The sequence below is a fragment of the Prionailurus viverrinus genome, chromosome B4, assembly GCF_022837055.1.
Source record: "Prionailurus viverrinus isolate Anna chromosome B4, UM_Priviv_1.0, whole genome shotgun sequence".
Taxonomy (NCBI): domain Eukaryota; kingdom Metazoa; phylum Chordata; class Mammalia; order Carnivora; family Felidae; genus Prionailurus; species Prionailurus viverrinus.
This window is the reverse complement of record NC_062567.1, coordinates 57,087,495-57,113,136: the sequence shown is the minus strand read 5'-3', so window position 1 is coordinate 57,113,136 and position 25,642 is coordinate 57,087,495. Positions and strand designations below refer to the sequence as shown.

At 39.2% G+C, this 25,642-nt stretch overlaps 1 protein-coding gene across 3 annotated transcripts in view; it reads left to right on the top strand.

The window, feature by feature from the left end:
- ITPR2 (inositol 1,4,5-trisphosphate receptor type 2) overlaps positions 1 to 25,642 on the top strand; it is a 515,671-nt gene that overhangs the window by 27,444 nt on the left and 462,585 nt on the right. For all 3 annotated transcript variants that reach the window (XM_047864958.1, XM_047864957.1, XM_047864956.1), the window contains exon 2: positions 22,682 to 22,752. Coding sequence is in view for 2 of the 3 variants with exons in the window: in XM_047864957.1 (XP_047720913.1) it covers positions 22,682 to 22,752 (71 nt within the window). In the remaining variant the exon portion in view is untranslated. The remainder of the gene's footprint in view (positions 1 to 22,681; positions 22,753 to 25,642) is intronic.

Here is a 25,642-nt window from a genome sequence, read left to right as displayed (position 1 = left end):
CAGTGACAAAATGGACATTTTAAATTTTGGACTTATTTGGTATGTGGCTAACATAATTTGGATTTTCTGGTTGCTTATACTTTACCAGTTCTGTACTCTATGAGACCTTCATTTACTTCTTTTGCAAGGGATATAAACCCATTTAGTTTAAGTGCAATAGGAGCTTTTGGTTTGCATTACTGGGGAGTCCACGAGGAGGGTCTGGCTTCAGGTTCAGCTGGGACCAAGTGTTCAGTTGAAGGGACCAAGGAGTCAATTGAGGAGACCAGGATTTTATTTTTCTTTCTTAACTTCTTCCCTTCTTGTAGGACTTACTCTCTGGCAGACTTTTTCTTTTCTTTCTTTCAAGTTTATTTATTTTGAGAGAGAGAGAGAGAGAGAGAGAGAGAGAGAGAGAGAGAGAGAGAGAGAGAGAAGCTCATGTGGGGAAAGGGCAAAGAGGGAGAGAAAATCCCAAGCAGGCTCCATGCTGTCAGCGCAGAGCTCAATGCAGGGCTCGAACCCAGGAACTGAGAGAGCATGACCTGAGCTGAAATCAAGAGTTGGATTTTTAACTGGCTGAGCCACCCAGGTGCCCCTGGAAGAATTTTTCCATTCATAGTGAGGAAAAATGATTTCTGGCAGTTCTAGGCCTACACTTTCTCTCATAATGCTTGATTTTAGAAGGAGGTAGAACCCTCCCTTTTCCTTTCATTGTTCATATCTGCTTCTGTAGAGGCACTTTGGCCTTGCTTGGGCTGTCTCATACCCTAGGTCTCATACCCTCCCTTGGGTGGTAGAGGGATCCCATTGTTACTTAACTGTACCATGTTAAGAATTACTAGGTGGGAAAGGGAAGTTTCTAAAAGGTTAAGAGGCAGAATAAAACATAACAGATGTCTAAGGCACACTTCATATATGATAGTTTAATTTAAGGTGGATATTGTGGTCTTAGGATGTCAGTGGTTCATTGAGTGTCTTTTACTGAGCAGCTGGCTTTCTGGATGTTATCATCGAAGACACTTATGCCCTCAAAGGAATCGCTTCTGCAAGCACTTCTCTTGCAGAATTTTTGATAATTAAGAGAATAAATACCAACATTTGTGTAAAAGGAGGAAAAACTTGGAGAGCATAATAGGAATCTAGTGAAACCTATCATAAGGCTGCTTTCTTCAGACTGCAGAGGCTGAATTTGGATTTACCAGATGTGATATCAAGTCTGGCTTTGGCTTTTCACTTTCCCTGTGGTCCCTCCAGCAGGACATTAGTATGGACTGGGCATACTGTGCTTGGCAGGGCTCATAAATGGCACCAGTGCAGGTTGACTTTGAGTAGGAAGGACATACTTTGAAATGTACAGATATTGGGGCGCCTGGGTGGTGCAGTCGGTTAGGCGTCCGACTTCAGCCAGGTCACGGTCTCGCGGTCCGTGAGTTCGAGCCCCGCGACAGGCTCTGGGCTGATGGCTCAGAGCCTGGAGCCTGTTTCCGATTCTGTGTCTCCCTCTCTCTCTGCCCCTCCCCCGTTCATGTTCTGTCTCTCTCTGTCCCAAAAATAAATAAACGTTGAAAAAAAAAATTGAAATGTACAGGTATTGTTGAAATAGTTTTCTAAGTATTTTATCACAGGAGAAAGCATTCAATATCAATGACCAAGATTCCAAGTGACTGCAATTTCAAGTATTCTTTACTATGTATTTCATTTGATATTGGTTTTCTGATAATTCATATATTTTTTTCTTTGAAAAGAAGATGAATATTTTTTTGATGATTATCATGAAAGTTTGAGAATATCACTTAAGATTTAAATACATTCAAAACTTAAAGACATATTAGGGGCGCCTGGGTGGCGCAGTCGGTTAAGCGTCCGACTTCAGCCAGGTCACGATCTCGCCGTCCGTGAGTTCGAGCCCCGCATCGGGCTCTGGGATGGCTCAGAGCCTGGAGCCTGTTTCCGATTCTGTGTCTCCCTCTCTCTCTGCCCCTCCCCCGTTCATGCTCTGTCTCTCTCTGTCCCAAAAATAAATAAACGTTGAAAAAAAAAATTAAAAAAAAAACAAAAAAACAAAACTTAAAGACATATTAGGGTAAGTTAAGATGGCTTAATATTTATTTATTTATTTATTTATTTATTTATTTTTGTTTATTTATTTTTGGGACAGAGAGAGACAGAACATGAACGGGGGAGGGGCAGAGAGAGAGGGAGACACAGAATCGGAAACAGGCTCCAGGCTCTGAGCCATCAGCCCAGAGCCTGACGTGGGGCTCGAACTCACGGACCGCGAGATCGTGACCTGGCTGAAGTCGGATGCTTAACTGACTGCGCCACCCAGGCACCCCAAGATGGCTTAATATTTAAAGGCATAATGTCCTTGGGGCACCTGGGTGGCTCCATCAGGTAAGGGTTTGACTCTTGGTTTTGGCACAGTTGGTGGGATCAAGCCCTGTATCAGGCTATGTAATGACAGTGTGGAGCTTGCTTGAGATTCTGTCTCTCCCTCTGGCCTCTGCCTCTTCCCTGCTCACACTCTTTCTCTCTCTCTCTCAAAATAAATAAAAAACATAAAAAAAATAAAGGCATAATGCTCTTAATTTTTTTGTTTGGTCCATTGTGGACCCATGCTAAGCAGGAGACCATTAGTTTCTTGACAGAGTGGTAATTTTTGAAACTTAGATCTCTAATATGCTCAGATTCTCACCCTGGACTGTTTTTCATGTTCAGTAACTAAATGTGAACTTTTTGGCGAATATTTCCACAACTTTCTTCCTTTTTTTTTTTTCTTGAAGTCCCAGTTAGATTTGGTTAGAATCTCGTGTGATACCTGACACACAGTAAGTGGTCAGTTTTATGTGTTTAATGAAAGGATGAGTGAATATAAATTAATGTGTAACCGTGTGCCTCATGAGCAACAGGTCTATGTTATTTTTCCCATTAAAGATCATATTTGAATAACAAGAAGTTGGGTAGATTTTAGATTTACTGAATTAAATTTGTAATAATTATGTGTTTGCTCTGTGCCAGACGCTGCTAGTTTTTTAGCTTTGAAGGTCTTAACTGCACCTTATTTATGCAAATACTATATTACCATGTGTACTTCCACTGTAAAACCAATATGGTAGGCCTTAAAGAGAGAATAGCTATTTACATCTCTTTTGAATTTCCCTGCTGTTCTTTTTAGTCAGAGTATTGATAGTTTGTATGGAACACATTTATGGCTCTTTAATTTTCTCACCAGGATTGCTGTGCTAGTCTCTAAAGCGGGCTCCCTACTATCTTCCTTATTCCTACTAGTCTGTGCTGAACTCAGCCACCAGTGAGATCTTTTCAGAATCAAGTCAGATTACACTGGCCTTTCTCCGCCCCAAACCTTCGAGTGGCTTCTGTGTCACTTGGAGAAAAAGTTGGAGACTACCATGATGTAGGAGGCCTTATGAGAACTGGCCTTCCATTCCTTGGCCTTTCTGACCTTTCCAATAGCTCACTTTCCTCCTCACGGCCATCAGCCACATTGTCTTCCTTGCAGCCCTTGAACACCCCAAACATACTCCCACTGGAAAGTGTGAACTGGCTGCTCCCTCTGCCTGGAATGCTGCTCTCCTAGATACCTTCCTCGTGTCTTTTTTTTTTTTTTTATGTTTATTTATTTTTGAGAGAGAGAGGGAGAGAGAGAGAGAGAGAGAGAGAGAGTGCAGGGGAGGGGCAGAGAGAGAGAGAGAGGGAGACACAGAATCCGAAGCAGGCTCCAGGGTCTGAGCTGTCAGCCAAGAGCCCAACACGGGGCTCGAACTCATGAACAACAAGATCATGACCTGAGCTGAAGTCAGATGCTCAACTGACTGAGCCACCCAGGTGCCCCTCTCATGTCCTTCAAGGCTTTTAGCATGTTTTACCTTTCCTCTTTTTCTATCACATGTATCCATTAGCACATTATAAAATTTATGTATTTGTTACTGTTTATTGTTTATTATTGGTCCACTCCCCACTACCCCCTGTGAGAGTGCTGGTTTTGTTTGCTCTCAGAACGGTGCTTGGCATGTACTAGCTACTAAATATTTGTAGAATGAATGAATGAAGAGATTTCCTGATGATGGGATTTAAATAAATTTTTTCTGAAGTGATTACTGGTGAACTTCTTTCAACAGTTGGTGGTAATAATAGTAATGATGATGAAAGCAAATAATTATTGAGTGTATACTCTGTGCTGGATGTTTATAATAAATATCGTTAATGGTGATGATGATGATGATGATGATGATGATGATGGTTGCTAACCTTTATTAAATGTTAACTTTGTACCAGGTATTTTGCATTATCAGCTCAGTTAATTTTCAAATCAATTCTATGAAATTAATACTAATATTATCTAAATTTTATACTTAGGCCAGAGGAATAACTTTCCAACATCACATGGTATGAAATAGATATAACTGTGATAGTAGAATCTCAAAAGAAAACATATATTGTTAAATTTATCATTACCCCATTTTTGTCCTGTTCCAGCAGAAGTCAATATGTCTCTGGGAACTTTTATTTGTGGTTATGATGATCGCTGTCTGAAGAATTAGTATTAGAGTTAAAAATATACTTGTATTTAGAGATAAGCTCATTGCCTAGGATTGATTACAATTTTTTAAAAATTATAATTTATTGGGGCACCTGGGTGGCTCAGTCAGTTGAGCCCGACTTCGGCTCAGGTCATGATCTCACCGTTTGTGAGTTCAAGCCCCCGCGTCGGGCTATGTGCTGACAGCTCGGAGCCTGGAGCCTGCTTTGGATTTTTTATCTCCATCTCTCAGCCCCTCCACTGCTCATGCTCTGTGTCTCTCTGTCTCTCAACAATAAACAAATGTTAAAAAATATTAAAAAGAATATAATTTACTGTACAAATTTTAACTTAAGAGTACTACTATTTTTGCCTCCAGGGATTGGATTTTTTTTTTTTTTTTTTGGTCTAACCTGGAAACAAGGTAAATAATTTAACAATGCATGTATGTATAACTTTCTTTTTTTCTGGCTATCAGACTTTTCTGCTGGTTTTTGTTTACCTTTGATTTTGTCCTCAGTTGGTTCTGCTTTCAGAGGTCCTGTGGGTTGCTTCATTATTTTCAGGTTAAGGATTCATTTACTCTCTCCCACTGAGTCTCTGCCTTTTAATTAAAACACTCCAGAAGAGGGGCTATCTATCATTTCAGCCACAATTAGACCCTTGCCAGTAACACATGTAAGTCTAGGATTATTTTCTTCCTGCACAGAAATGGCTTAAAAGAGAGTCTTATATCCATTGATTCCATCCATACTAATTATAAGTGTTTTAAAATGACATCTGTGTTTTGGGGCACCTGGGTGGCTCAGTCAGTTCAGTTTCCAACTCTTGATTTCAGCTCATGTCATGATCTCACGGTTCTTGGGGTTGAGCCCCACATCACACTCTGTGCTAACATCTAGGAGCTTGTTTGGGACTCTGTCTCTCTCTCTTTCTCTCCCTCTCTCTCTCTCTTTGCCTCTCCCCCACTGGTGTGCTCTTTCTCCCTCTCAAAATAAATAAACTTAAAAAAAATCAAATGACATCTGTGTTTTTTAAAAAACTCATATTTATTCACATTTGGCTACCATTAATGAAATGTTGGAAGCTATGTCTCTGGGAGTTTTTTTTTTTTTTTTTAAGAGTTTTGAACTCTTCCCTTTTCTGGTAGTTCTTAGAAATGTACTGGTTCCTTATTGACTCAAAACAAGAGTCATGTGCTGGTAATTTTAACAAGGTAATTGTTATACTCTCCAACTTTCTGGAAAAAAAAATCTAGTTTCTCATGCCGGAATCATTGTGGGAATTGGTTTACAGTTGCCAGAGGTTTTTCCGGCCAGGGAACTTCTCTTGCCAACTGTTTCTTCCTAGGTATATTTCTCTTTTATGTGTGATTAGCCAGGAAGTGGTAGTTGGATCCCATAGTCCTCTCCTTTTGGAGAAGGTGGCATACGTAAAGGAACAGGGAAGAGGCATGTCCTTGCAGCAGTAAAGCTTAATCACCAATTGCATTGCGCTCTGAAGATTTCCAAGGAAATACTTTTGGCTTACTTATGTTCTTATGTTTTGCTTAGGAGTTCTTACTGATTGGCTTACTTTTTAGGTCTCTTTTAGCCATCCACTTTTAGAATGTATAATTAAATGTTACTTTATGATTTTCTGAGGGGGTGAGCCAAGGATAAACAGTTAGTTGTATCATCACATATTTATTTCATCTTTCCTCTCTGTGATCTTTCTGCTATATCATCATCAGCCTCATCCATCTTTTGCAATTTGGTTTATTCACCTGCTTGATTCATTAAAGTATCCATTCATTCATTCAATTGTTTTTTTGTGTACTGACTACATGCTAGTCCCTGTGCTAGTATTGAGGATATAAAGATTAAAAATCGACTGCATGGGTGCCTGGCTAGCTTAGTAAGTGGAGCATGCAACTCTTGATCTCGGGGTCATGAGTTCGAGCCTCATGTTGGGTGGAGATTACTTATACAAACAAACAAACAAACAAATAAACAAACTTAAAAGTATATATTCCTGTAATCCTCGAAGAGCTCATTGTTTATAGCAATAAATATCATCTTGAAAGGGTGCATATCAAATGTGGTGGGACAATAGAAGGAGACCCCAAGCCTCTGGAGGACAGGTGAGTATGGACTTTTTAGCTAAACATAAGTGCAATATGAACCAAGAGAATAATATTTTTAAAAACCTGTAAATTTAGGGTGTATTTTAGAAATATAGGAGAAATATGAAAACTACATATAGTAATATGAAAACAGTTGAGGGACCTGGTATAATAATGTTCCATATATTTTTAAAAGAAAATACTTCAGTTACTGGGTTTTATATATTTCCACGAGTAGTTATATGTTTTATATATGCCCATTAGATTGGCTTGTTATTTATCAGTTTCAAGGCATATATTCTTACCAAATTTTGTCTGTTGGCCCTATCAGTAATTGAGAAGTGTGTTGAAATCTCTCACTATAATAATGTCTTTGTTAATTGCTGCCTGTAGTCTATAAATTTTGTTTTATATAATTTGAGGCAATTACATATAAATTTAGAATTGTTATACCTTCTTAGCGAACTGAAACCATTATCTAATGTCCCTATTTATCCTGAATAAGCTTTTTTTTAAAATTCTATTTTTCCGATGGCATCACTGCGACCACAGCTTTCTTTTGATTAGCATTTTTCTGTTATGTCTTTTTCTATCCTTATGTTTCAGGATGACTCTTATAATTATGTAGGATTTGGTTGGATTTTTTCCATCCAATCTGAAAATCTGCTTTTTGGGGGGAATATATGACTTTTAAACAATAAGTTAAAGTTTTAAATTTATTATGATTATTGTTGACTTATTTCTACCCTCTTACTTTGTGCCTTGTAGTAATCATAACTTTTCCCTGATTTTTCCTTTTCTTAATTTTTTGGGATGGATTGAAGTTTTGCTTCTTTTTCTTTTTATTCCATTCTTCCCTTTCTATTCCTTCTATTTATGTGCTCTGTTTCTGTTGTTTCAGTAGTTTTTATTTTTAAAAATTATACATAATTAAGGAAGTGTAAAGTTAATTGATATTTTAACTTTTAACTGTGTACAATTCAGAACCATGGGACTGACTTTTCAATTTTGATCACTTGCTTTCTGCTTATATGCAGTTGTTCAGTATTTTAGTGCTGTTCTTTTTTAAACTCACATGTTGGTCATTATTATTCTTTTATACCAATGATTTTTGTGTAGATTTGTTCATGTTTAACAGTTTTTTCTTTATTCTAATGAGTTGTATTTTTTTTTAATAAGACAATATTCCTTCTCCCTGAAGTATAAACCCAATAGCTTTTTAAGTGAAAGTCTGTTAGTAGTAAATTCTTAGTTTTTGTCTATATAGTAATGCTTTGATATTACCCTTGTTCTCAAAAGTTAACTTTGCTGGATACACACAGTTTTTTTTTTTAAGTTTTATTTATTTTCAAGAGAGGGAGAGAGACAGAGCATGAGCAGGGGAGGGGCAGAGAGAGGGGGAGACACAGCACCTGAAGTAGACTCCAGACTCCGAGATTTCAGCCCGGAGCCCGATGAGGGACTCAAACTCATGAACCATGAGATCATGACCTGAGCTGAAGTCACATGCTCGACTGACTGAACCACCCAGATGCCCATGGGTACACACAGTTTTAACTTGAGAGCTAAATTTTCTCATAGCATTTGAAGAAATGATTCAAGTCTTCTGGCTTGTAGTGTAGATTCTGAGAAGCTTGCAGGCTAACAGGTTGTGTTTTCTGCATCTGTGGATTCATATCTTTGACTAGCTCTGGACGTTTTCTCAGCCATTGTCTCTTTGAATATTGCTTCCCTTTCATTCTCTATAGCCTCTCCTTCCCGGATGTGAATTATATATGCATGATAAGATTCTCATCCTACTTTTATGTTTCTTAACCCCTCTTTCATACCTTCTCTGTCCATCTTGCCCTCTGTTTCATTTTGAGCAATTCTTATGATTTATCTTCCAATCTTCCAGGTTATTCATTGGCTGTGTCTAATTTACTGTTTTAAACTCGCCTACTTATTTCAACAATTATGTTTCATTAAAAAAATTTTTTTTTAATGTTTATTTACTTTTGAGAGAGAAAGAGAAACAGAGCACGAGTAGGGAAGGAGCAGAGAGAGAGGGAGACACAGAATCTGAAGCAGGCTCCAGGCTCTGAGCTGTCAGCACAGAGCCTGATGTGGGGCTCGAACTCATGAACCATGAGAGAATGACCTGAGCCAAAGTCGGACACTTAGCCGACTGAGCCACCCAGGTGCCCCATGCTTCATTTTTAGACATTCTTTATCAGATCTGTCTAGTCATTTTTGATTGCCCTTACTCTTTTCTCTCTCTCCTTTTAAATATCTTTTTGTCTTAAAATGTTCATAATAGTTATCTTCTATTTTTTAGTTGATAATTATAATACCTATTGTTTTTGCTGATGCATGTATAACAATTTTTGCCCTGTCTTATTAGTGATTTTTAAAATATTTGATTTGAATCATATTTTAAAATATTTAAAAATATTTCTTTGAATTTAATCTGCAGTATAACAACTATAAACTCTGGACAAACCAGGTGGCAAAAACTCAGAAAGGAATGTCAATCTGGTAAAAGTAAACATCTGGACCTGAATTTTGCCTCATGAGCCGCTTTTATCAGTGCCAATGATTTTCTAGCTCTTGGCAGATGATTGAGAACTGATAGTATTAAGGTCAACTCAGCATCACTAAATAATTGACCTCAATTGGTAGAGATGCTCATCCATATCCTGAGAAAGGCATTTTGCAAATGCTTTGATTTCTATGAGAACAGTAATAGGCAGACTAGGAGAAAATGCTGCATAAACTGACTGATGATATTACTGAATTCGAACAGGGCAAGGAGGCAGGGTAGAGAGGATCAAGAAAAGGAACTTATTAGATGCAGAAGGAAGATCTGAAAAGAAAAAGTCATGATTTCTTTCTTTGCTGGATTAGGGCTTTAAGCTTTCAAAATATATGGAGAAATCCTTTCTGAAATCATGGTCAGATAGATACACATGTTTCTCTTTGAAAGGCAACGTGTAACCTAGTATTTCCCCATTCTCTCCCCCACCCCCATTTCATCAGCCATCTATACTCTGAAAATGATGGCTTCTTGCAGTGATTTCTAAAAAGGTTAATATGTGCAAGACATTATTGCCTTTGAAGTCCACATGATACCTTTTTAAAAGGTCTGTAAGCCACTCAGGCTGTGATGGCACTGATCAAAAAATTTAAGCACAAGGTTTCCATGTGCTTTTTAGGGTTTCCATGCAGTAGTACTTCAAAATCTAGTGTTTATGCTATAATTTATATGTGATTTAGTTTGATTTAATCTTTCATGGAAAAATAACTGTAAACATTTTAAAGACGTAAGAGCAAGCACAATTTCAACTTTGGAAGGAACCAGTTTTAGAAATATCAGCAGCAACGAACCTATGTATGATGGAAGCGTTGCTATATAAAATTAAACATTCTTAAAATATTTGTGTCAGTAGAAAATGTTATTGTAGTAAGTCCTCTGAAAGGGGAAAATAAAGAAATAAAAGGGGAAGACAATGTTAAATTTTCTTGGTTTAATTTTTAGCAACCTCACATTTCAAATGGCAAACAAAAGTAAAATCAGTTCTTGTCATCATAGACAGGCAAAATAGGAATATAGCTGTGAGTGCATTTGGTATGTTGCATATGTTTTGCATTTACAAGGTAGAACACTTTTTGAAAAATATTTATTTTTGAGAGAGACAGACAGGGCAGAGAGGATGCAGAGAGAAGGAGACAGGATCCTAAGTGGGCCCTGCGCCAACAGCAGAGAGCCCAAGGTAGGGTTCAAACTCATGAACCTTGAAATTGATAGGGAAAAATTATGTTATAAGATGGCCGATGGGACTGATAAGGAAATTCCAGTCGCCGCCTGAAGATTCTCCTTCCAGGTTCTTCTTCCTGCCCCGCTTGCCGTGTGCCCCAAATTGCCACTAATGCAGAAGTAACAGACTATAAATTGTCCCCCATGCTTACGCTCCGGGGCTCAGAACTCTGGAGAGCGATCTCCTCGGAGCCTGCTGGTGTGAAATAAACCTCCGGACTTCCAAGATGTCCCAGTGCCCTTGGTTCTTCTGCTGGGTGATCCAGGCCAGGTTCTGTAACAAGATCATGACCTGAGCAGAAGTCAGATGCTTAACTGACTCAGGTGTCCCCAGGTAGAACACTTTTTGGCAGAAAGTTTTGGCAATGTTTTTTTCCCCTCTTTGCATGATTTTAATTGTTTATGGCTTTGTGCAGGGATAAGTCCGCAGGACCTATCAGATATAAGGTATTGGACATTTGTAGAATTTCCTTTTCATTTTCCCTGATTTATGAGACAAATTAATAGGCATACAAACAAGAATAGGTTGGTTCCTTACTTGAGCAACTTGAGTACTGTAAGTAAAAAATGTCCATATTACTAATGATAAGTCTTAAGATTTTATGATACCGAGCTCAGTATGATATGGCTCAGTTGTTTAAGTGTTGGACTGTTGATATCTGCTCAGGTCATGATCTCATGGTTTGTGAGATCCAACCTCATGTTGGGCAGAGCCTGCTTGGGATTCTCTCTCTCTCCCCCTCCCCTGCTCTGTCTCTTCCCCCCCCCCCCCCAAAAAAAAAAGAGTTTACAATACCATGTTCTAAGACAATGAGTGAACAGAACAAGATTGCATACTGGTACTTTGCTTGGAATGAGAAAATAATGCATAAGCTTAAAAAAATTGATACTAAACAGCTAAATGTTCACATTACAGTTTGTAAAACATTAAACATGGCAGAATTTGCTATTGAAGAATGATACCACAAGCCAAACCTAGTTACAAAATAGGAGGAATGAAAAAGCTACAGGAATGGAAGGAACTTGTGAGGTCACAACTGCTCCATTTAAAAAGTAAGGCCCAGAGAGGTTAAATGACCAGTGTAAACACAGCTGCTTTTGTACTGGCAGACCAAGTATTAAAACTTAGTTGTTTGTTTTTGTTTTTTTTTTTAATCCCCTTCTGTTCTAGTGCTGCTTCTAAATGAAGGTGAAAGAGGCAGGTGAATGTGTGCTGGCATTAGGGGGCTGTGGTGATGGCTGGTGGTGGGAAGGTGTGGAAAGGGGGGACAGTTTAGGTAAGAAGCCAGAGGATTACATAATTTAAGAGAGAAATTGATATGGCCAGCAAAGTGAATCCAGAGTTGGGGATAAAGTTATTTGTGGTAAAGTTCTCGAAGTACTTTAAGGGCAATTCCATCATGCTTATGAACCTAGCCACAATCCTAACCCCCATTCTTAGTAAACATTTAAAATAATATCCATTGTGGATTCCCCACTTCCCCTTTCTCCCCTAAATTCATTTTGTTTAAATGTGCTTCAGAGTCATTTCATTAGAAATGAACTGTATCACTTAGTGGTATAAGGATCAGATATTTGTGGTAGGCAAATATCAGGAAAATAAAAAACTTATTTTACTAAGTTTCAAACTAGGAATAGTTTCTTTCATGGTTTCTAAAGGAAAAAGATAGTGACTATTAACTTTAAAAATTAAGACAATTATCAGCAAAATTGAGTTTATTTGAGAATTGAGATTTGGATCATGCAAGCTGTGGCAGAGCCCTAGGCAAGTCCAACAAACGAAGGGGAGGACCATTATTTTATGGAGAAGGAGGAGGAAGTTGGGAGGGGTTGTCTTGATGAAAGTCCAGTGGAGAAAAGTATGAATCCAGGGTGATGATGGTTTCTCATTAGCTGAGTTGAAGGGTAGTTGATTTCTTACAGGAGATGCAGTGTCTTTCCTTGCTGGGGCCTGTAACTGATGATTCTTCCTATTGATGGTTTTATGTTGGGGTCTATAATTGACAATTCTTCGTGTAATTGACCTTGAGTGTCCCCTTCCTATCCTCCTTCCTATCCTCCCTACTCCACTTTTGTGAGATTTCCCTTTACTCACATGACTAACATATTTTACCCATTATGTGGCATTTTCTTTGCAGTTGGAATAACAAGGGACTGGAGATCAAAGAATAATTTGCTTTCTTTTGGAAATCTTTAAAAAGATTTGATAGCATGTATTTTTATACAATAATTTACTTATACCCCATGCATGTTTCTCAAATATCTGTTGTTTAGTATTGCCTATTTATGCCTTCTATACAAATGGAAATAATATGGCATTCATTAGTTTGGGACTTGCTTTTTCTTAAGCTCAACTTTATGTCTTTGAGATATTCAATGTTGTTGCATACAGCTGCAGTTTATTCACTTTTAAAATAGGTTATCTATTGTATGAAATTGTTCATTTAGTCATAATTTATTTATCCATGCTACTGTTGATGGACATGTTTTTCTCCACTTTTTGCTATCACAAACAATGCTGCCTCAAACACATTTGTACATATCTTCAGATGCATGTTTGCAAGGTTTCTCTAGGGGGATATATATATCCAATTAAAATTTAGCTCACATATATTTTTGATTCACATTTATATGTAAAATCATTCAAAGTAGCTATTGAAATCTCTTTACAGAGATATCTTGAAAGGTCTAATAGTTGAGTAATTTTTTTTTTTATGAATTAGAATGAACAAATAACTTACAGTTAAGATCTTTTGAAGAGAAGATATGAAGGATAATGGGTTTTATGATAGATGAGTTTCAGTGACAGGTTGAGCATTTTGTTTTTTTTTTGTTTTTTTGCTTTTGTTTTTTTGTTTGTTTGTTTATTTATTTATTTATTTTTTTTGTGTGTGAAATTTATTGACAAATTGGTTTCCATACAACACCCAGTGCTCATCCCAAAAGGTGCCCTCCTCAATACCCATCACCCACCCTCTCCTCCCTCCCACCCCCCATCAACCCTCAGTTTGTTCTCAGTTTTTAACAGTCTCTTATGCTTTGGCTCTCTCCCACTCTAACCTCTTTTTTTTTTTTTTTTCCTTCCCCTCCCCCATGGGTTCCTGTTAAGTTTCTCATGATCCACATAAGAGTGAAACCATATGGTATCTGTCTTTCTCTGTATGGCTTATTTCACTTAGCATCACACTCTCCAGTTCCACCCATGTTGCTACAAAAGGCCATATTTCATTTTTTCTCATTGCCACGTAATATTCCATTGTGTATATAAACCACAATTTCTTTATCCATTCATCAGTTGATGGACATTTAGGCTCTTTCCATAATTTGGCTATTGTTGAGAGTGCTGCTATAAACATTGGGGTACAAGTGGCCTTATGCATCAGTACTCCTGTATCCCTTGGATAAATTCCTAGCAGTGCTATTGCTGGGTCATAGGGTAGGTCTATTTTTAATTTTCTGAGGAACCTCCACACTGCTTTCCAGAGCGGCTGCACCAATTTGCATTCCCACCAACAGTGCAAGAGGGTTCCCGTTTCTCCACATCCTCTCCAGCATCTATAGTCTCCTGATTTGTTCATTTTGGCCACTCTGACTGGCGTGAGGTGATACCTGAGTGTGGTTTTGATTTGCATTTCCCTGATAAGGAGCGACGCTGAACATCTTTTCATGTGCCTGTTGGCCATCCGGATGTCTTCTTTAGAGAAGTGTCTATTCATGTTTTCTGCCCATTTCTTCACTGGGTTGTTTGTTTTTCGGGTGTGGAGTTTGGTGAGCTCTTTATAGATTTTGGATACTAGCCCTTTGTCCGATATGTCATTTGCAAATATCTTTTCCCATTCCGTTGGTTGCCTTTTAGTTTTGTTGGTTGTTTCCTTTGCTGTGCAGAAGCTTTTTATCTTCATAAGGTCCCAGTAATTCACTTTTGCTTTTAATTCCCTTGCCTTTGGGGATGTGTCGAGGAAGAGATTGCTACGGCTGAGGTCAGAGAGGTCTTTTCCTGCTTTCTCCTCTAAAGTTTTGATGGTTTCCTGTCTCACATTCAGGTCCTTTATCCATTTTGAGTTTATTTTTGTGAATGGTGTGAGAAAGTGGTCTAGTTTCAACCTTCTGCATGTTGCTGTCCAGTTCTCCCAGCACCATTTGTTAAAGAGGCTGTCTTTTTTCCATTGGATGTTCTTTCCTGCTTTGTCAAAGATGAGTTGGCCATACGTTTGTGGGTCTAGTTCTGGGGTTTCTATTCTATTCCATTGGTCTGTGTGTCTGTTTTGGTGCCAATACCATGCTGTTTTGATGATGACAGCTTTGTAGTAGAGGCTAAAGTCTGGGATTATGATGCCTCCTGCTTTGGTCTTCTTCTTCAAAATTCCTTTGGCTATTCGGGGCCTTTTGTGGTTCCATATGAATTTTAGGATTGCTTGTTCTAGTTTCGAGAAGAATGCTGGTGCAATTTTGATTGGGATTGCATTGAATGTGTAGATAGCTTTGGGTAGTATTGACATTTTGACAATATTTATTTTTCCAATCCATGAGCAGGGAATGTCTTTCCATTTCTTTAAATCTTCTTCAATTTCCTTCATAAGCTTTCTATAGTTTTCAGCATACAGATCGTTTACATCTTTGGTTAGATTTATTCCTAGGTATTTTATGCTGCTTGGTGCAAATGTGAATGGGATCAGTTTCTTTATTTGTCTTTCTGTTGCTTCATTGTTAGTGTATAAGAATGCAACTGATTTCTGTACATTGATTTTGTATCCTGCAACTTTGCTGAATTCCTGTATCAGTTCTAGCAGACTTTTGGTGGAGTCTATCGGAATTTCCATGTATAATATCATGTCATCTGCAAAAAGCGAAAGCTTGACTTCATCTTTGCCAATTTTGATGCCTTTGATTTCCTTTTGTTGTCTGATTGCTGATGCTAGAACTTCCAGCACTATGTTAAACAACAGCGGTGAGAGTGGGCATCCCTGACGTGTTCCTGATCTCAGGGAAAAAGCTCTCAGTTTTTCCCCGTTGAGGATGATGTTAGCTGTGGGCTTTTCATAAATGGCTTTTATGATCTTTAAGTATGTTCCTTCTATCCCGACTTTCTCAAGGATTTTTATTAAGAAAGGGTGCTGGGTTTTGTCAAAGGCCTTTTCTGCATCGAGTGACAGGATCATATGGTTCTTCTCTTTTTTTTTTGTTAATGTGATGTATCACGTTGATTGATTTGCGAATGTTGAACCAGCCCTGCATCCCAGGAATGAATCCCACTTGATCATGGTGAATAATTCTTTTTATATGCCATTGAATTCGATTTGCTAGTATCTTATTGAGAATTTTTGCATCCATATTCATCAGGGATATTGGCCCGTAGTTCTCTTTTTTTACTGGGTCTCTGTCTGGTTTAGGAATCAAAGTAATCCTGGCTTCATAGAATGAGTCTGGAAGTTTTCCTTCCCTTTCTATTTCTTGGAATAGCTTGAGAAGGATAGGTATTATCTCTGCTTTAAACGTCTGGTAGAACTCCCCTGGGAAGCCATCTGGTCCTGGACTCTTATTTGTTGGGAGATTTTTGATAACCGATTCAATTTCTTCGCTGGTTATGGGTCTGTTCAAGCTTTCTATTTCCTCCTGATTGAGTTTTGGAAGAGTGTGGGTGTTCAGGAATTTGTCCATTTCTTCCAGGTTGTCCAATTTGTTGGCATATAAGTTTTCATAGTATTCCCTGATAATTGTTTGTATCTCTGAGGGATTGGTTGTAATAATTCCATTTTCATTCATGATTTTATCTATTTGGGTCATCTCCCTTTTCTTTTTGAGAAGCCTGGCTAGAGGTTTGTCAATTTTGTTTATTTTTTCAAAAAACCAACTCTTGGTTTCGTTGATCTGCTCTACAGTTTTTTTAGATTCTATATTGTTTATTTCTGCTCTGATCTTTATTATTTCTCTTCTTCTGCTGGGTTTAGGCTGCCTTTGCTGTTCTGCTTCTAGTTCCTTTAGGTGTGCTGTTAGATTTTCTATTTGGGATTTTTCTTGTTTCTTGAGATAGGCCTGGATTGCAATGTATTTTCCTCTCAGGACTGCCTTTGCTGCGTCCCAAAGCATTTGGATTGTTGTATTTTCATTTTCGTTTGTTTCCATATATTTTTTAATTTCTTCTCTAATTGCCTGGTTGACCCACTCATTCGTTAGTAGGGTGTTCTTTAGCCTCCATGCTTTTGGAGGTTTTCCAGACTTTTTTCTGTGGTTGATTTCAAGCTTCATAGCATTGTGGTCTGAAAGTATGCATGGTATAATTTCAATTCTTGTAAACTTATGAAGGGCTGTTTTGTGACCCAGTATATGATTTATCTTGGAGAATGTTCCATGTGCACTCGAGAAGAAAGTATATTCTGTTGCTTTGGGATGCAGAGTTCTAAATATATCTGTCAAGTCCACCTGATCCAATGTCTCATTCAGGGCCCTTGTTTCTTTATTGACCGTGTGTCTAGATGATCTATCCATTTCTGTAAGTGGGGTGTTAAAGTCCCCTGCAATGACCACATTCTTATCAATAAGGTTGCTTATGTTTATGAGTAATTGTTTTATATATTTGGGGGCTCCGGTATACGGCGCATAGACATTTATAATTGTTAGCTCTTCCTGATGGATAGACCCTGTAACTATTATATAATGTCCTTCTTCATCTCTTGTTACAGCCTTTAATTTAAAGTCTAGTTTGTCTGATATAAGTATGGCTACTCCAGCTTTCTTTTGGCTTCCAGTCGCATGATAAATAGTTCTCCATCCCCTCACTCTCAATCTAAAGGTGTCCTCAGGTCTAAAATGAGTCTCTTGTAGACAGCAAATAGATGGGTCTTGTTTTTTTATCCATTCTGATACCCTATGTCTTTTGGTTGGCGCATTTAATCCATTTACATTCAGTGTTATTATAGAAAGATACAGGTTTAGAGTCATTGTGATGTCTGTATGTTTTATGCTTGTAGTGATGTCTCTGGGACTTTGTCTCACAGGGTCCCCCTTAGGATCTCTTGTAGGGCTGGTTTAGTGGTGACAAATTCCTTCAGTTTTTGTTTGTTTGGGAAGACCTTAATCTCTCCTTCTATTCTAAATGACAGACTTGCTGGATAAAGGATTCTCAGCTGCATATTTTTTCTGTCTAGCACCCTAAAAATCTCGTGCCAATTCTTTCTGGCCTGCCAAGTTTCAAAAGAGAGATCAGTCACGAGTCTTATAGGTCTCCCTTTATATGTGAGGGCACGTTTACCCCTTGCTGCTTTCAGAATTTTCTCTTTATCCTTGTATTTTGCCAGTTTCACTATGATATGTCGTGCAGAAGATCGATTCAAGTTACGTCTGAAGGGAGTTCTCTGTGCCTCTTGGATTTCAATGCCTTTTTCCTTCCCCAGTTCAGGGAAGTTCTCAGCTATGATTTCTTCAAGTACCCCTTCAGCACCTTTCCCTCTCTCTTCCTCCTCTGGGATACCAATTATGCGTATATTATTTCTTTTTAGTGTATCACTTAGTTCTCTAATTTTCCCCTCATACTCCTGGATTTTTTTATCTCTCTTTTTCTCAGCTTCCTCTTTTTCCATAACTTTATCTTCTAGTTCACCTATTCTCTCCTCTGCCTCTTCCATCCGAGCCGTGGTGGTTTCCATTTTGTTATGCATTTCGTTTAAAGCGTTTTTCAGCTCCTCGTGACTGTTCCTTAGTCCCTTGATCTCTGTAGCAAGAGATTCTCTGCTGTCCTGTATACTGTTTTCAAGCCCAGCGATTAATTTTATGACTATTATTCTAAATTCACTTTCTGTTATATTATTTAAATCCTTTTTGATCAGCTCATTAGCTGTTGTTATTTCCTGGAGATTCTTCTGAGGGGAATTCTTCCGCTTGGTCATTTTGGATAGTCCCTGGCGTGGTGAGAACCTGCAGGGCACTTCCCCTGTGCTGTGGTGTATAACTGGAGTTGGTGGGCGGGGCCACAGTCCGATCTGATGTCTGCCCCCAGCCCACCGCTGGGGCCACAGTCAGACTGGTGTGTGCCTTCTCTTCCCCTCTCCTAGGGGCGGGATTCACTGTGGGGTGGTGTGGCTCGTCTGGGCTACTTGCACCCTGCCAGGCTTGTGATGCTGGGGATCTGGCGTATTAGCTGGGGTGGGTAGGCAAGGTGCACGGGGGCAGGAGGGGCAGGCTTAGATGGCTTCTCCTTAGGTGATTCACTTCAGGAGGGGCCCTGTGGCAGCGGGAGGGAGTCAGATCCGCTGCCGGAGGTTTGGCCCCGCGAAGCGCAGAGTTGGGTGTTTGCGCGGAGCGAGCAAGTTCCTTGGCAGGAAGTGGTTCTCTTTGGGATTTTGGCTGGGGGATGGGCGGGGAGATGGCGCTGGCGAGCGCCTTTGTTCCCCACCAAACTGAGCTCTGTTGTCAGGGGGCTCAGCAGCTCTCCCTCTGGTTGTCCTCCAGCCTTCCCGCTTTCCGAGCAGAGCTGTTAACTTATGACCTCCCAGACGCTAAGTCGCGCTTGCTGTCGGAACACAGTCCGCCTGGCCCCTCCGCTTTTGCAAGCCAGACTCGGGGGCTCTGCTTGGCCGGCGAGCCGCCCCTCCGCCCCGGCTCCCTCCCGCCAGTCCGTGGAGCGCGCACAGCCTCGCCGCCCTTCCTACCCTCTTCTGTGGGCCTCTCGTCTGCGTTTGCCTCCGGCGACTCCTTTCTGCTAATCCTCTGGCGGTTTTCTGGGTTATTTAGGCAGGTGTAGATGGAATCTAAGTGATCAGCAGGACGTGCGGTGAGCCCAGCGTCCTCCTAAGCCACCATCTTCAACTTATCCTCCAGGTTGAGCATTTTGGACTAGCTCTGTAATTGCCTGATTTGGACATGAGGAGAATTAATACAGCCCACTGAAAAGTACACTGATATATTGGGTTGGAAGGGGCTATATGAGATATAGTTTTTCAGAACAGGCTATCTTGGCCCTTTTCAGGATTTGGTATTTTCGATAATTTTCAGAAACACATCTGGATGGGAAATGTTTCCCACCCTTCCTTACATCTACTTTTAGGCAACTGTTTGTTGGTTCCAGTTAAATTTGACATACCAAAAATAACGTCATTGACTTATTCGGTGATTCAAAAAGTCATCCAGTCATCTACTCAATTAATAATTATTTAGCACCTTTCACATTTGAGGTCTAATGCTTAAAGTTGGGCATATTATGGTGAGCAAAACAGATGGACCGACTCTCTTGGGACTTATAATTTATAGCATTAGAGACATATATATAAGTAAAAAATTATGATGGAGTGTGATAAGTTTTATTGACAGAGGGTAGCCTAGACTACTATGAGAGTGAAGAATAGGTACTCCTGACCCATTTAAGGAAGGTGAGAGTTTTTTTTTTAAGTTTATTCATTTATTTTGAGAGAGAGAACTAAAGAGTTGGGCGGGGGGAGGAGCAGAGAGGGAGGAGAGAGAGAATCTCAAGCAAGCTCTGCTGTCAGCATCAGCACAGAGCCCACTGTGGGTCTTGAACTCACAAACCGTGAGATCGTGGCCTGAGTAGAAACAAGAGTCAGACGCTTAACTGACTGGGCCACCCAGATGCCCTGAGAGATTTTTTTAAAAGTATAGATTCTTGGTCCTGATCCCCAGAAATTTGGTTCTGTAGATCTGGACCAAAGAAACTTGTTGTTGTATTATGTTGTATTATGATGATGAAGATGATGATGATTTAACTCCACACACAATCCAGCCAATTAGCCAAATTTAGAAAATACTGTGTGTGAGTGATTAAAATGGGCACTGATCATGGCAGGGTCTCTTAAATGAACTAGCTAAGGATGGAATGGATGGTTTTTAGATAATTTCTGCTCAGAGGCCAAAGGTTGATCTTTGTATTTATCCCTATTCAGTTGTAAATTCCTGTCTTAGGTTGTAAAAGTTAACTGCCCCAGTGGTGGGTGGGAGGGACTACCTGTACTGATAGTACACACACGGAAAGGACCTGGAATTGTTGGTTAGCTATAAACCCAATGAGAGTCAAAGGTGGGCCTGTCTGCCATGGAAGCTGCCAGGATTTTAGGACACATAACTAACTGTAAGCTTAGTATTAGAGAGAAGTGGGGAAGGGTCCTCTAGGGAGGATTCGTTGGAGAACACATCTGGACTCATGTGGGTAGTTTCTAGGTTCATGTGTAAGGGGCATGTTGACAGTTGAGGTGTATGAGAGGATATTGATCTCCTTGATAAATATCCCTACGGAAAAGAATTAGAGAGAAATAGTTTCATTCATCCCAGAATAAGAAAACTTAGTCTACATCATTCCAGAAGAAAGAACTGGGACTAAAAAGGGAAAGTTATTTGGGAAGTAAGTCTCATTTATTCATCGACTCATTTATTCATATAACAAATATTTAGTATCTACTGTAACTCATTCCCAAAGTTGCCAAAGATATACTAGTAAACAAGATGGATTCAGTTCCTGACTTCATGAAGTTGCAATTTATTAGAAGATCCAGACAATTAAGCAAGCAGTTTAATGAAAATGTGATGAAAAGTATGGTAATGGGAAAGCCAGGATGCTATTTCCCCTCCATGTAAAACACCTTTGTGATATTAATACTATCAGAAAGATGGTAAATGATGAATACTCTGACCTTGGAGATAACTTAAGAAGAGGCTGTTGGGGGGTAATGAAGAAGTTTTGCCAATAGCTACCATTAAAATCCTGTGTAACTTTTAGCATCAATGATTGTATATGGCTTTGTAACAGATTCACACTTCCTTGCTTTTTCCCCCATTCCTATCCTGTCCTTCCCTTTCTTCCATTCTCACTTGCAGTTATTTAAGTCTGTATGATGAAATGATTTTGTGATTTTCACAGATGTTTGTATATAAGGAACAGGGCCAATTCTTAGAACTGAAATCATTCATAATTATTATGTTTTAATCTGGGCTATCATGTAATGGATAGGCATAGTGTTTATGTAAATGCACTGTGATCTGATTTATAGCTTCAGTTTTTCCCATTCCTCTTGATGATTAATGAATGCAGATGGGGACTCTTAGTGGGCATTATAGTGGAAGCCTATATATCTGGGGAATCGGGTGTGCACAAAGAATGAGTAGAATGTCAATGCTGTTTTTCATAGAACTTTTATGTGTTCTAGATAAGATTATGGTTGTTTTGATCATTATGTTTTGAATTCTTAACATGTCTTAAGTAATTAGAAAAGCTGACCTTTAATTCACAGCATTAAAAAAAATTAAATATTATGTTGTGACATTCTCAGGACTCTATGAGCCTTTCATATTTAGTGTTATAGGCTGAACTTGGATACTGTGAAGGTTTGGGTTTGCTTTCTCTTGACCCAATGTGACTTCCTGTTTCTAAGAAAAACAGTTTTAAAGACTTTTAAAAGGAATATCTTGCATGCTTGGCAGCTCTTGTAAAACCACATGTTAGTATACCAGTGTAAATGAAGTATATTATTTAAAGAAAGAAATATCAAAGAACCATATTGCTCGACCAAATTGGCATTTTGTTTTGTGGAAATTGGATGCCATAGAACAATCTGGTGATTTAGGAAGTGTCTGCTTTTGGTAACCAGATAAATCAGGAACCAAAAGTTTCATTTTGATTTGGTTAATCATCCTAAGTCAAGGGGACACGAGTCACAAATTGGGGTTTACTCTGTGCTGGAGTTGATGCAAAGTAGTGATTCTGGTTATAATGGTTTTTTGTTTGTTGCAACTTGGTCACCTACTTTGAAATGAATTCATAAATTTAGTAAATTACATGCATTCTCACAATATCCTGGAAAAAATCCAGTTATTCCTACCACTTAGTCAATGAAGAAAATGAACGTTCGTGAAGAAGCTTTGATAGTTAGATAATTCTCTTTGATCAGGATGTTCATGTCTCCTGGCTTTCAAGTCCTGTGCCTGAGAGCTTCTTTCTCTTGGTATTGTCCTAGAAGTTGGCTTCTCATAAATATTTAATAGGCATTAAGTATGATTTTGTAACTACAAAGATGATTTATTCATTTGGTTAATATTCATCGAGTACCTAGTATGTATCAAGGTCTCTTCTAGAAGCAGTCTGTATGGTAAGGAATAAGGCCGGCAAGGCCTAAATCTTTTTATAAATTTATGATTGTAAAAAACCTTCATGGTGGAAAATGGTATTAAAACTCTTTGTAAATATTTATACAATGGCCACATGCAGTCTGTGCTGTATGAACATGACGATGTTAACGATGTAAACACGCTTTTCTTCTAGGTTGGTGGATGACAGATGTGTGGTGCACCCGGAGGCGGGAGACCTTGCCAACCCTCCCAAGAAATTCAGAGGTAAGAAATAAATTTTTAACATATTTAAGATATATATATTTATAAAAATATATTTTGATTATGTGGCCAAAGGGCATGGGATCATTTTTTTTGTCTTAAAATAAATCATGCTAAAACTTTATTTAATGTGAAACTGTCATATATAAATATGTCCACTGAAAATTTTTTCAAAAATTTCTTCATTGTTTCTCTTCTTTTATACGTAGGAGGATTTACATTGGAAGAAGAGTTTCAATTTTTGTTTTGCTGGACAGTAGTTTATCTGTTGAAAGGAAATCTTGGTAATTAACTCTGAAAGGCTACTTTTCAAACCAATAAATACAGCCGAATATTTATTTGTGAGACATGCTGTAAATGTTAGCGTTTCATGATCAACTCTTCAGTGTAGCTTTGTAAAGTCTATAGCTGGGTGACAGTGATTTGTTAGCTCAGCTTTTAAAATGTCACTTTGGATGGCATGTAATAACTCATGATTGTCTTAGAACTCCTTTCTAAGTATAATTTTTGTGTTAGCTTGGTAATATATCAACTGAGACATTGGTCATAATAGGAGACCAGTTGTAACTTGACTGTTATGAGGGAAGGATTAATGGAATCTGCAGAGAATCATAGACAAACCAAAACCAATAATTACAAGCTTCTCAAATCAACTTCATAGTTTGTGTGTACTTACAATAATAAAAATAACTTTGAAGGACCACTCACTTTGAACACACTGTGTAAGCATTCCTTCTCATAATGGTGAAAAGCAGCTTTCATAGGGGATAAAAATCTGGAGAGAGAGAGAGTGGAAGGGATTCCCCAGATCCCCAGACCCAAGTCAGGGTGTGCTGCTTCCTACGCTGGGGAAGGATGTGTTTAACATTTGACAGGTATTTCCCTTGTTTCACTCCTTGTGATAGACACTTTACATCCAAGTCTCATTATAAGAATATATATTTCATTTTATCCAAACTCAGAATGTTGTGGGGGGCACCTGGGTGGCTCAGTTGGTTGAGCATCCCACTTTGGCTCCGGTCGTGATCTCATGGTTCATGGGTTCGAGCCCCGTGTTGGGCTCTGGGCTGACAGTTCAGAGCCCGGAGCCTGCTTCAGATTCTGTGTCTCCCTCTCTCTCTGCCCCTCCCCTGTTTGCACTTTGTATCTCTCTCAAAAATAAATAAACGTTAAACTCAGAATGTTGTGGAGAGAGTGACAAAAACAATAGATAATTTTTGAGTTAAATTGGTCACTTTGAATAAGAAATCCAGACTTTTCTCTATGTGGAGATATTAACATAAAACAGGCTGTGGAAGATACACTGCCCATTGGAAGCACCATAAAACTACGTACTAGGGACCCTCCCCTAGCCCTGGGCAGCGGACGTGTTCTCTCCACCGTCCTCACTGAGGATGGACTTATGATAAAACTACGCTGAAGGAGAGTCAGCAGTGCATCAGGTGAGTAGAGTGGTAGCACATTAAAGATAAAAAGAAAAATTTTCAGGGCAAACTGGGACAACAAATCTGTGTTTGTAACAGGAAAAAGCATGGGGTTCAGGTTTTGACTGTACTGCTCACTGGCTGTGTCATTGTAAGTAGGTCACCTAACCGCTTTGAGCCTCAAAGGACATTTGTCATTGGCTGATGGGAGCAGGGGTGGGTAATAACAAGAACAATGCCCACCACACAGAGCTTTCTGAGGCCTAAATCTTTCCAGAGAATAAATGTAAAGTGTTTTAAATCATTACAGAAATGAGAGCTAACTTGTAATAGAAAGGCATCATGTATTTCCTTTTAACGTATTTGACTCTGCTCTTAGATTGTAACCTCTTTAGGGACAGGATTCTACTCTTTTCTTTTTGTGTTTTCCAGACATTTGTCCATACTAGACATCCAAAAAATAGCCATTAGATGCTTTTGGATGAGACACCCAAACTCTCCCTGGGGCCAAGTGACAAAACTTGGTTCCTGGGACTGCTCCACACTTCACTGCCACGAGATTGGATAGTCTTACTCCTCTGTTGGTAAGGGGGTGGGGGATTCCTCTTTCACAGATAACCTTCAGGGTTTGTGGCCACCTTTTTTTTCTTTTCCTTTTTCCCAGTGAAGTGAATTGCTTTAAAGCATTAAGATTATTTTAGTGTATGTGAAGGAACACCATGGTAACACTCTGTACCCGGTAGGTAATTATATACAGATGCTTGGTGTCATTATTCAGCGGGCGCTGGCTCAAAGTATGAATCACTCAGGTGCTCTAGCCCGCCCCTGGAAGGCTGGCTTTTCCCGTAATCTGATACTTTAGGTCATTGTCCTTACTAGTTTGCTCTTATTTTCTATCTTATTCCATTCATCATTGGAGAAGGAGGCCCCCCCCCCCTTTTTTTTATTGGGGATTTAGGGTTTCCTTTTATCTTAAAGCTCTGACTCTTTTCCGATGATTCTTGGAACTCTGTCATGGCAGAGCCGTGGAGGAGAATTCCGAGTTGGGCTTGCCTCTGCCTTGGTCTCCAGACTACTCAGAAGCTACAAGTAGGCCTTGTTGTCCCAGATGTCATGTTTTTCGGCATAACTTGTCCTCTTATAGCTCTTGCATTTCACCGTTCTCTGCCTGTGGTGTATTTCCCTGTGCCCTCTGGCTTTAAAAACTATCGCTTTTTCATAGATTTGCCGCCCAGCATCACCACCCCTGCATTTCCAGACTCCTCTGCCAAGTTTCCAGAGCACCCTCCCTTATTGTTACTTTTTAGATAAGGCGAAGAAACAATAGCATATCACAGTTCCGCTACACCTCAGTTCCTCTCGCCTCAGCCACACAAATGATATTCTCAAATTAATTTGGAAAGATTTTTGTTTTTCACAGTCTGTTATTTGTTCAAGTGAATCATATGGTTTTAGAGCTTCTAGGCAAT